The following is a 13,279-nucleotide window of genomic DNA, read 5'->3' as shown; positions in this document are numbered from 1 at the left end:
AGATTGATGATGAAAAATTTGCATATAGCATAGTTTTATATAGCGTGCCATCTAGATGTATAAGCGAACGATATGCATAAACAATTACTATGGCTAACGGTAACATCTAAGGTTATAAACAAAAAAAGAAGTATAATAAAGTATGCGGTATAAATACTCATACTATGGGGGGGGGGGGCGAATTAAAAGAAGGCGAAACACAGATATACACTTACGGGGGCGTTGAGAAGCGGAGATATATAAATATTACGTTTCGCGTGCGTATATGATTGAATTAGAAATAAATAAACGCATTGAGGCGGAGAGCGTGTGGTAGGCTGAGAGAAAGGGTGGGAGAGAAAGAGTAAGAAAGAAAGGAAAAAAGAGCGAAAACACTAAAAGTTATTAACAAACAGAACATATTTTAAATAATTAATCGCCAAACGATAAGTTTTTAACTCTAACTTCCTAGCGCGTAAGACCGAAATAATATACGAAATAGAAATATATATATATACATAATTTCGTATATATATATACATAAATACATAATGATTGAAAGTCGACTCTAAAATTAAATATAAACTGAAAGCATACTTCTTATAAACAGCCGGGTGGGTTAACATCAAGACATTACTTGAATCTCGATGGATCTCAAGAAGTTAAGAGGAATTTAGGGCGCCAGTGAAACTTCGAGTAACTTTGCTGCTCGATTATTTGCCTCGATCGGTACGGTACGATCTGGATATTCGTCTCGTCGTCATTTTAAAAACTTCTATTTTCTCTTCTTTTATTTTTTTTTTTTTTTTTGCACGCGCGTCACCGTATTGGATACTCGTCGATAATCGTCGTATCTTCGACAGAAACGTCCGAGCAGTTCACAAACTGTCTGAGATCCAATAGAACGTGTTTCTTTGTTTTGTCGATAAAAAAAAAAAAGAGCCATACTATAATTATCACGAATCGGAAAATCGAACGGCACAGTCCAGCAAGCTATTTGAATAGGAACAAGAAAACAAAACTAGTCCATTTTGACAGTATTTGGGCGGGTATTACGCTATACTTTATCAATTGAACCAGTATTTTCGGAGCAGCATGTACGAAACAGAATATTGTGCCAACATTGAATCTTCCAAATCAATTTCCACTTTGAACACAAATCAACTATCGTAGCAAGAGACAATATTAGGGTATAGAAAGAATTGTTTATCGATTAATAACACGTGCGTGACAATTTTTCAGCCAGATCTTAACGCAATCCCGTCGCAGTTCTTTCTCATTCGAGTTGGATTAGTACCTGCTGCACGATTTTCAAATTTTTTTCGATTCTTCGAAATTCCGTGACGATACGCTACCGTTCGAAAGTTTGGGATCACTTGTCCAGAGAGACGGAAATTAGATCTTTTCATGGAAAGAATTCGAATAGATGTTTGATCTTTTATACAAGGTATTTCGAAATTATGGGTCAAGTCCGAAGTATGTAAATTCCTCGTGCGAAAAGGACTTTTCGACTTCTTTTCCCACAAGGAATTTACGTGTACTGTTCATGCTTGCCCTGTCTTTTTGTAACACCCTGTATATATTGACTTAATACGTATAGTTAAAAACAAATATTTGCCTATATATATTTAAAATTGTTGCTGTGCACTATTTTCATTCCCTTTCATAGAATTAATTTCCCTCCTCCTTAATTATTTTGTAACTATAGATTGCGCTTTCCTTTATGCATAAATAAAAACTACAAGTAACTACGAGATTGGTATACGTCATGGATCAATATTAGTTTGAACTTTTATTTATTTCAAATAAAATAGTTCGTCCCTAACGATATTAGAATCGGATAATTGGAATAGGCAAAACATGGTATATAGTACATCTTCTATTTGATTTTCTTGTAAATATTCTTTGTAGATAATTACCATTTATACCACGTGGTCCAAATAAAGTGTTGGAAGCTATCTTTCCAGAAACCAAAAAAGATGTCAGATTATTTAATTTAGAAAGAAAATAACTTCGATATTTTCATTGGTTTCTGAGCAAGACCCAATCCTAGCGAATCTACTATTAAAATAAAATGCTGTATTGGCTAATTTGTCACTTATTTTGTTTTTCTATGTCACAAGCATGAACGTTTACATTGTTACTCATTGTCTTGTTCCAAATAACAATTTTGTCCAATTAGTCGTCGTCCTGGTATTATAATATATCTTCAAATATTTTTCCAGTTTCTTTCTTGTTTAGTATATTATCGATTTTTAAAATATTGCCAGTCCCGTGATAAGAGAAACGTCCTCAAACAAAAATAGTACCTCTAACATGTTTAATTGTGGGCACGATGCACGAACAGTGTTCATACTTGCTTCAAATTCTGAAGCTGTAAAATCTTCTGCTTGGTTCGTTGCTTTAGATCTTTTTTCTTTAATTTCAAGGCTATTAACGACTTGTCTTATTTTCGTTACTTATTTAATAGAATTCTTAAGTAATGAACTTTTTTCATATTTTTTTGAAACAATGAATTCCTCCATATTTGAGTTAGATCCGAAATTCGGCTTTTGTGTTATTCCTGGCATTTAATTAGTAAATGTTCAACATTAAACCGAGTTTCACGTGTTTCGTAATTAAATAGATCTGTACTCAGAAAGTTATGTCCAACCATTGTCAATGGTTTTGTGTATATTTTCTTCTTTAAACTGTGAATACTATAAGTGGTCCCAAACTTCTGTGCAGTGACGTGTGTAGATCAGTTTTGGTGTTGATGTAAGTCATTTAACACGTTGAGTGCCAAGCAAATATTTGCATGCCATTCTTACTAGCATTTTTCACATTTGTTCGAATCTTTAGTGTATTTAATACTTTAATGACGCATTTATTATTTGATAATATTCCCAATAATATTAAACACTGTAAGTTTAAAGCGAAATTTAATTAAATATTGTTTAGTTGGGATTGAATTAACGTAATCTTGTATACATTTAACGAATCCATGAACGTGTATGTATCGATAGGGTCGAAACAGTGATTGTATAATAATTATATCGGCACTCAACGCGTTAAGATTTTCCTTGCGAATTGGTATAAAAAATGTTAATAACGATAGAGGCTCGGTTCCTGGAAATTGTAATGTGCCTCTTCGGCGCTTGCTCAGAGTGCAACAGTTGGTTAACAAGTGGCTCTTTTCGTATAACACGGTAGCAAATCGCGTTCAAGTCACCGGACGAAATAAATCCTGAAACGTTCTAAAGATTAAATCGTGTTTGAACTTCTCCAATCGTGGCTTTTCATCGTCGATGAAAATTCATCAGAATTGTTTCTTTCAACTTAAGCATCGTGAACGCAATTAAACTACGAAATATGCGTGCAATCTCCGATGGTTAATTATTGTGTTCCGAGGACGATTCAGTTTCGTTGCTTCGCTGAAGCATTTTGTATGGATAAATCGAGTAGCGTTAACGAGAAAAGAATATTCGGTAGCTTTAGAGTTGTAACGTTTCGAATGCAAAAACGATTGGAAAAGAAATTTCAAGATTTCGCTCTTGATTTACAAACAGTTGATAAATCCACAAAATCTTGCACGTACACATTCGTTGGCAAGAGATACACTCTGATTAATACTACGACACTGTGATCCTACTATCTTAATAAACTCGATCTTCGAGTATACTGTGTTAACGAAACGCTGTGTACGTCAACAATTTTCATTACGTCTAGTCGAACTGTTGATCGAGACAGTAATTATGGATAAAACTGGTGATATGTCCGTTGGCGTTTGTTTAACGTTATGTCGTAGATCTTTGTCGTCGACCATTCTCCTATATTATTTACAGAAACGCTTCAACTTCTTCGTCGTACGCTTTATTCTAGAAAGTTGTTGAGCACTGATATTCTGCACAAGCGAACAAATCCTGAAGTTCGATTTGCGTAACAAATGTCGATGCATGTCGTGAGCTCGACCGCTTCGAATGATAAAATATTAAACAAGGAGTTGAAATATTTTTAAATACTGTTGCATATACCTGCTTGGTGTTTTGCCGAACCAACGACAGTTGCAAGATGTACGCGTGATACTAAGCGATAAGTTTGAGCATCTGCCCAAAGAAGATGGAAAAATAGTCACGCCCAGATCATACCGTCCAGAAAAAAAATGTGGAGTTTCGTTGTACGTTTACCCGATAGCTTTTTAACGCTTGAAGAGAGAGAGAAAAAAAAAAACATTTAACGTGGTGAGAGAGCGCAGCAGTTATTCGTAACAATTGTTATAAATCGATTTCACTAGCTTCTTTCGCAGAGTAATCGCGACAGTCACGAGAAATGAAACGATGTGCGCGGAGAGTACGCGTGTCGAGCAGCTGTCGTTCGTCGAATAGAAGAAAAAAAAAATAAAAAAATAAAATAAAATAAAGGACTTTTTCTATAGGACAAAGACGTGCAACTTATTTTGAGACTGATTTATACAACTTGCTCCCTGAGATCTCGATAACAGTGCAATTAGATACTCGCAAGGGATGCGAATCTAGTAAGAGACCACAAAGCGTGAGAGAAAATCTATAGTAGTTTCTAGTCAAGACCGTTTAGAATTTGTCCGAAAAATGTTGTCGATCACGATCGACGTTACAAATGTACCAAAGATAAATACGAGTTGAATGTTTTCTTTTTCTCCTTTTCTTTTTCTTTGTTTTTCTTTTCTTTTCCTTTTTTTTTTATCGAAATGTCGGATACGATGTTGCAGTCGTTAGAGTACGAATAGTCATGTATTATATGAACGAGTCCATCGACGCTAGAACGTGCTCGACTGATTTGATTAGAGGGATTATATACATAGTAGGAAATTCTGAACGATGAGGACATCGTTCGTTCGTCTTCTTCCGAGTGGAAGGCAGGAAAAGATGGGAAACGATTTTAATTTAGTACGTTTAAAAGAAAAAAAAAAGAAAAATAAAGCTTCCTGCGTCTTCTTCCGCCACGATTGATCCGTCGGAGAAGATACTATATACTGTTGGAAGATTTCGATTTTGTCGAGCAAATATTCGATCGACGATGTCGGGCATGACGTTTCACTCGCGTTCTCGTGTTAAAAAAAGGCTCGCTTTTGATCGCTGGATCGCCCCGAGAACGACTTGACTGCATCCCGTGCTCGAGGCTAACAGAAAACGTAGGATTTTTTAACTGTACTTACGACTATAACCTAGCCTGTATATTTTTACATATTAAATATAGGGGAACGAATTAAGGAATCGACGCGCGAGAATACACGCTAAAAAAGAAAAATGGAAAAAAAAAACGAAATATGAGAAAACCATCATGCAGACGCAAGACGAAGTGGATACATTAGAGACAGGAAAACACCGTACATGCACACACGTACACGCGTATACCTCGACTAAGTAAATTGACCAGCATGCATACGTACCTACAATTTATACACGTATACACACGTCTACATCCACAACACATACACTCGCGCGCGCGCACGCACGCAAAATGATATATCCTCCTGCCTTCAGAGAAGGGATAATATTATACAGATCGTAAAATCGAAATCAGTTTTATTGTTGATTTCAGGGTGGTATACAATAAAAATAAAATTTTGTATTCGTCGGCCCCGATCGTTCTTTCGCGTGCCAGGGGCCCGAAAACGTTGCGTAGTATAATCAAACACCGATATACAATGCAAGATTATTCCATCGGCCGTGTGGATCCGCGGACCTCGAGGTCTTCGGGATCGCCAGAAAAGTAGAGTATACATTTTCTTACCGCGTCGAATCGACGTCGCGGCGAAATCACATGGTCCAGGATGATGCTTTACGATTCCGAAGACTCGTCGATGTCTGCCGCGGCACGAACGGATTTGTATATAAAGAAGTAAAAAAAAAAAAATTGCAACACGGTACGGAGTGCGCGTACATGCCGGTGCACACATAATGTTCTACATAACGAAGTACTAAAATATATTAGTGCATGAAAATAATAAAAAAAAAAAAAAAAAAAATAATAAAACGTTCGTTGCACGCGCGGTGACGTTTGTGGGACGACCTCTCCCTTTTTGCCCCGAACGACGCGTCTCGCCCTCGACGCCGCGATTATCAATACGGAAAATTGTCACGACGAGCGGACCGATGCTTCTAAAAGTCAATTTTTATCGATTCGTGGCTTCTCAAAGTTATTGTATCACCGATTCACCGGTTCTTTTCTGATCGTGCGAGTTTAATGTACATAAACGGTTACGTACGCGCTTACGTGACAAACTATATTTTGTTATCCAACCAGAGCTGGGACTACTTGGCGAACCTTTCGTCCATCCGGGGATTCAAATATTTCACTAACGCGATTCGAGCACTTTATTGTCATATACATTCGAATACTTTACTGCTGACAAATTTGGGGAATTAATAATGTTCTAACACCGTGGAACTATAAATGAAGTTTTATTCTTATTTGTGATATTTTTTTAACGATATTCTAGTCAGCCTATCCATTTTGATGAATAATAATTAGCTTAAAAACGATTCTTCCTTTATTTAAATGTACATCGATTCGTTATTTGCGAAGGGAGCTCTTGTACTAAAAAATTTGAAAGCTTTCCAATCTGTTTTAAAATGTAAGAAATTCAATGTGCTAAGTTTAATCGTTGGAATAATAATACTCGAACGAGAACGTTCGAAGGTTGTTTGAAGTACCCGAGTACCTATAAAATATTATTAGAATAGTCCCAGCTCCGCTTCGAACCGAACCATCGAAAGGATTCTAGTTACGGGCGTTTCGTCAACGATATACGCGAGGAGGATTTCGTACTTCGGCTCGAAAAATCGTGGTATTTCGTCCATTTCGCGCGAGTATGTGCGTCCACGGGCAAACGAACGATACAGGAAATTGGAACGGTTCCGTATTCGAACGCGATCAGACTAAAGCATCGTGAGTTAGAGAAGAACCGATGGAAATAAAAGAAAAAAAAGACGAGTAACGCGTATCGAGGCGGCGGAAACGCGCGGAACGGTAATCGAAGTAAGTTTTGTAAAACGACGGTAAGATGAACGTTACGCGAGCTACTTATTGTAAGTACAACAGTATTAATCCCCGTTAACGATATAATATTAAAGTTACATTCATGAATTGGTCGCACCATACAAAATATTATTGCGTATTAATATTATTATTATTATTGGTCATCGATCGCCACTAATACCGTTATTATTATCGTATTGTCGCTATTACTGGTATTACCAATTACGTTTAACGCGAAGTAATTTATTGTATTCGAACGTGGTCTGTGAGGACGTTAACGACTTGCAATGGCAGACGTCAATAGAACGATCGATTGCTTGCAAGCGAGTGCACGTGTGAGTGAACCGAGAAAAAGGGACAGCCGTTGAGAACAACGTGGCCAAAAAACAAGAAAATTTGTGGTGAAAACGGGAAACGGGAGACAGCGTAGATAAGAAGTAATTTATAACGGTAGTATGGTAAGCAGAAAGGGAGAGTTTTAGCATATCAACGCGATAAATTTTACGGAGACATACGCGGCTATAGAAATATTTCGATAATGTATATGTATTTAGAAAGAGGAGAATCAAACGAGAGGGTTGATGCGGCTTACCGAGGCGTCGAAGACGAGAATGGGTTCGATAATAATTATTTTTCAATAACCATGAGAATGAAAAAAAAAAAAAAAATTGTAATTTACAATACTGAACACACCCACGTAACAGGAAAAAAAATACGCGGTACGGTGATCGATATTACGCGACCGTGATCGCGCGAAACATTTACAAAAATTATCGTTGAAGCTGTGATCGAAAATGGCGTCTTGGGACATTTGTCTCCGTGGCCGCGGTAAGCAGCCATTAAAAAAAAAAAATTTTAAGCGCACGCTAAAAAGAACGGTAACAGTGGTCGCGGTGTTACGAATGTTAATAATTTTCACGGCTAACCGTACATAACGCTGTGGATCAAAATTACGACGAATCGTGATGCGATTGGTTGATAGTTGACGCGTTCCGTTTCGAAATTCGTCCCGAGTGGCGAGGAATTCAGCCGCTTCTACTAGCGATAGAGAATTGTTACGTTATAGAAATCTATGAACGAAGAAAAATGGAAAAAAATAGGCAGAGGGCGAGAATGGTGTAGGAACGAGGGAAAGGGAGAGGAGTGAGAGAGAGAATGAGAGAGAGAAAGAGAGAGAGAGAGAGAGAGAGAGAGATGTGCGATGAAAATTAAGAGAGAATTTGGAAAGTAACACGAACGAATGACATGTCAGTTTGGATTATTATTTTCCTAAGGAACGTGTAATATAAATATGTAATGTATATCAATATGACGAATTAACGGCATCATCGCGATCATGATCACGACGGTGGTTGACATTACTATTATTAGTATTATTATGGTTATCGATTATGATTATTATGGGATGATGATGATAATTATTATTATTATTATTATAACAAAAAAAAACTAATACATTACATAAAAATAAAAATAATTATACTTAACACTTATGTCAGAAAGCTAGATACATACATTAAAAATGCAAGCGAGAACAAACAAACGAATAATAAAAAAAAAAAAAATAATATGAAATTACATACACACTGACACGAAGTCTGGTTGTCATGAACTAACGTCGTACATTTATATATCAAGATTAGAACACGGTGACATGTGTGAGAAGTAAGAGGAGAGAGAAAGGAAGAGAACAAGAGACCGAGTGAGAGTAAGAGCGAAAGGGAAAGTGAGAATGGAAGAGAGAATTTTTTAGCGTACTTCGAGAGAACCTACGTTTCGTTGAGGATCGTGATAAACAGTTTTCAGTGTCGTTGATAAAAGGAAAAAAAAAATTTTCGTCGTCTTTCAATCATTGATGCGTAAAATCTAAAAATTATACTCTATACGGTTATATTACATTTTCCAAAAGCATATCTTTCTTATCTTCTCCTCGGATGGAAGGGTCGTTGAAATTTCTGACCGGTCGTTCAAATGGATAGAGTTCATAATATAACGGTAGATCGAACAATAAAAATAGAATTTTCATTAAAAAAAAAAGTTCTCACGAATCGTTAAACGAAGGAAGGTTCCTCGACGTTCGTATTTTCACGCCACAGACGTGTTCCCGTATTCGACGAATAGTTCTACTTTGTTCTTGGTTCGTTTTCTTTCGTTTTTATTACGTTAACGAAAATAAAATACGCCGAGCCGAAAAGTTCTCTGTACGACGTACCTTATCCCATTTGGAACTCGCATACAGACTATATAATTAGCTATAACAGACATGGCCATTAGCAAAGAAAATGTACCATTGAGATAGTTTATCGTTGAGAAAAAACGATAATCATTATAGGTATATTAACGACATTATTTATATTATTATGCATATTATAAAAATAATTGATAACAAATACTAATCCTAGGGTGAAGTATTTCGAGAAAAGAAAAGTTTGAGAATATTGCGGCCACAGTGGCCCGAAGGCGGCGACGCGCCATTTCGGATGAAATGGCGTCACTGGCGAAAAAAAAAAAAAAATATGAACAAACAAAGGAGATGCATAAACCGCCAATTACTTTAACTTCGACCGTACTATTATTTGTATATGCCGAACGATTATGCCGTTTTCAGCGCAACATATTTTGGCGATACTCTTTGGTGGTATAATTCATGGTAATCAATGTAGTGAGAAAGGGTGGGGGGACGGACAAATGGTCAACTGGAAATGGATAAAGGGGGCAGAATGAAAGGAAAACAAATAAACGAACAAAATAAAAAGCAGAAGTTTCTATACTTTTTACGGAGATTGTTATAGATTAAGCGCACACTGATCAAGGCATTCGTCGCTCGGCAAAACATAATACAATTATTAATATAAAATTTATAACAGAAATAAAATAAATGAAGTTAATAAATATGTACACTGTATAATAAACATTATTTCCTATTAATAAATTTCGGACTTTTTATTTATCGTTGTACGAACACCGATGTACCAAATTCTCGTTTCAGATGCCTCAGCACAAGTTACACTTATAATTAGGATTATACTTATAATTAAATAGTTTGCTCTGTATCATCAACGTTTCAATAGAAATTTATTATCGATATACAGATACTAAATATACGAAATCAATTGTCACATTAAAAATATTATACTTCCTTTTTCTCAAACCTGAACGATAGCTTTGCCAATATTTTTTCCCTGTAACATGCCAACAAATGCATCAAACATATTCTCGAAACCTCTCGTAACAGTTTCGCGGTAACGAAGTTTTCCTTCTCTTATCCACTGAAGATTTTTGTTCACGCCCTCCGACCAACGATCATTCCAACGTGACACAATGAAACCTTCTACTTTTAATTGGTTGAACAAAATAGCTGGTTGAAGGAGAATTGTTTTCGGCAAAGACGAAGCGTCGGAATTGTACGAAGAAATGCTTCCGCATATAGCTACGCGACCGAAGGGTTTCATCTGATACATAACTGTGCTAGAAATTTCTCCCCCCACCTATAACGATAAGACGAACAAAATGCTAATTGTAATTGCATAATCGAGAACAAAAATTCGTATGTTATTTCGACAGGCAACGTACATTATCGAAATAACAATCGACTCCCTTTGGCGCAGCTTTCCTCAATGCAACTGCAATATTTTCTTTTTTGTAATTAATGGCAGAGTCAAAACCAAGCTCGTTTACGAGCCATTTACATTTCTCGTCCGAACCAGCGATACCTATAACATTGAGTCCAAGAACAGCTTTTCCTATTTGACCGACATGAGAACCGACAGCTCCCGCAGCTCCGCTTACAACAAGAGTTTCACCTTGTTTTGGCTTACAAATCTCTAAAAGACCAAAGTATGCAGAATTTCTGAAATAAAATTTATTTAAACAATATTTTAAAGCGTGTACGATGAATAAGAAACGAAGATACAAAGAAGAGCGCATAATATATCAATATATAATTTTTTACCCTGTCATTCCTAACATCCCTAAACACAATGATGGCGGTAAATCCCCTATATCAGGTAAGATAAGTGGCTTTTGCTCTATAAGGTGCAAGTCAGAGAATCTCTGTGGATTAAGAACCGTGTGTGACCTCCATCCCATGTAGCCGATAACTCTTTTTCCAACTGGGAAACTTGAGTTCTTCGATTCGATAATTTTAGCCACTTGTGCACCAATCATCGTAGTACCTAATGGATATCTCTCGGTATAAGGACGCATGTATGGATCCACAGAAAGATATTCTGCCTGAACGAGGATCTCTAAAAATCATTTGAAACCGTGGGGTATTAAATTTGAAGGAATACACGATATTCTTACGTTGGATATCGAATAACATTTCATTGCAAAAATAGAACTTGTATACCTACATATTTGCAAGCGTAATACAAATTTGCAATTTCAATGACTTCAGGCAATAAACGATAAACCGTATTATATAATCGTACTGTTCCGCGGTATGAAAGATATTAAATCATTTGTTCGGACCGTAAACATCACATTAATGTAAATATAATGCAATGCATAAAGACAAAACTGCGAATAACTCCCATGACACGGATAATATCTTTTCTTGTAGATTCGGAAACATTGAAAATTTTTAAATCGTAATCCGTTACAATTATAACGATATATTTTTGTTATGATATAAAATACAGAATCATAGAGCAATGTTCTATCAATGATATTGTCAATCCTTGAACATACTAGCTCGCGAAGATTTGTTATACTATTAGAAACACACCCAACGAAATTTACCTCCATTTTGGAGAGATGGTAGCTCTTCCTCAACCAATTGTAAATCCGTTGGTTTTGGATCCTTTTGAAAATATTTCACTAACACGAATTTCTTCGCTTTTGCCATCGTACTAACGATTATTCAAGAATCTTAATTATTTCTTGCAATTTTATACAACTCAATAATAATTAAGGTCGATAATTGTTATTAATTAATCGTATTATAAATATGTGAATATGTAATATACGACTCAATGACCTTAATAATAATTAAGGTCGATAATTACTATCGATATACCGTGAACTAATCCTCCGTGCTGCAGCAAAATACGTTAAATAAACTGACAACGTGCATCGCAATATTCCATCTTATATCACTTCCCTCTTTTTCGTCGACAACTTTTTTATTCGGTTTTTCTGAGCTCTTTAATAGAGTGATATTCTATAATACGAACGTTAATGAATCGTGTTATACGAACAGACTTTAGCACATTTTTATTTAGCTAACGAATAATGAATAATTATCAGATTTATAAATATTATAAATTATTAAGCAAAATCCCGACAACTGCCTAGTTTATTACTTCAATGTCGAAGATCCTAAACGAATAAGAGAACAGTAAAGGACCAGAATGTTTTGTATTAAGAACTTACACTTATGCATGAGTTTTTTCTTTACATCGAAACCATCCTTTAGTAATCGGATTTTAGAAAATTAAACAACATTTATAGACTATGCATCTTATGGAAGATGGTGTCACTGTGAAGTGGAAATGGTAAGAAGGCTCGCAAAGGATAGTATACCGACAGTGAATAATGTAGTATCACCACAGACGATGTATACGAGTAGATCTTACACCTTATGGACTTTCGTGGCCCAATCTGACTGCTATACCGACCTGAAAATTCAGGGGTGATTTTAGCACCCTCTTCTCATGGATGGTGGTCAGTTGACAAACTATTCACTGAATTAGTATTGATGGGCTGACAGCTGTAGTGTGTGCATAAATACATGTGAGTTGACTATGCAGGGATTGAAATTCATTTATAAATCTGTTGGTAATATTACAAATAGCACGAAAATGATAATGGGGGTTCGAGACCCCATAAAAATGGGTCGAAAAGATACATTGGGTAAAAGATCCACTCGTATACCTCGTCTGACAATGCTCTAGAATCTTTGATGAATCAATGAGAATCAAAACTAACCTAGCGAAGAAGCTCTATATTCATGAAGACCTATGCAAGGCGGATCGCAGCCAATTTGCTAATATTATTTAGTTTTTAATTAATAATTGCATTACCCAGCTAAGAGCGATACGATTATTAATTAAACGTAAATAATATTACCCAGGTCTCACCACGAGGAGGTTGCTGCGAATGGAGACCCGAAGGGAGATAGATGGAATCCAAGTTCCATCGATCTCCCTTTTACATCCTTAGAAACTAGATTAGTCATGCCAAGTAATTATTTTGTTTAAAAAGGGATGAAGCTAAATTGTTGGAGACGCGACGCGACGCGATGCTGAACCGTGCAGCAGATCTTCGGATCGAATCAACACTACCCTTGGTAGATTGA

General features: G+C 36.2%; 1 protein-coding gene across 2 annotated transcripts; it reads right to left on the bottom strand.

Moving 5' to 3' along the window:
• Window positions 1-9,727: 9,727 nt before the first annotated feature.
• LOC143346703 (prostaglandin reductase 1-like) lies at window positions 9,728-12,032 on the bottom strand. 2 transcript variants are annotated; one of them, XM_076775083.1, is made up of 5 exons: window positions 11,722-12,032; window positions 10,931-11,225; window positions 10,552-10,828; window positions 10,115-10,466; window positions 9,728-10,073 (listed from the first exon to the last, which is right to left on the bottom strand). In XM_076775083.1, exons 1-4 carry the CDS (start codon window positions 11,825-11,827, stop codon window positions 10,125-10,127), a joined length of 1,020 nt encoding a protein of 339 aa, XP_076631198.1. In that variant the 5' UTR covers window positions 11,828-12,032; the 3' UTR covers window positions 9,728-10,073; window positions 10,115-10,124. The 2 variants fall into 2 exon arrangements, with proteins under 2 accessions (XP_076631198.1, XP_076631197.1); XM_076775082.1 differs by having other exon boundaries at window positions 9,728-10,466.
• Between the last annotated feature and the right edge of the window lie 1,247 nt (window positions 12,033-13,279).

The sequence above is a fragment of the Colletes latitarsis genome, chromosome 10 (genome assembly GCF_051014445.1).
Source record: "Colletes latitarsis isolate SP2378_abdomen chromosome 10, iyColLati1, whole genome shotgun sequence".
In the NCBI taxonomy this organism is placed as follows: Eukaryota; Metazoa; Arthropoda; class Insecta; order Hymenoptera; family Colletidae; genus Colletes; species Colletes latitarsis.
The sequence above is the reverse complement of the archived record's forward strand: the minus strand, read 5'-3'. Positions and strand labels throughout refer to the sequence as shown.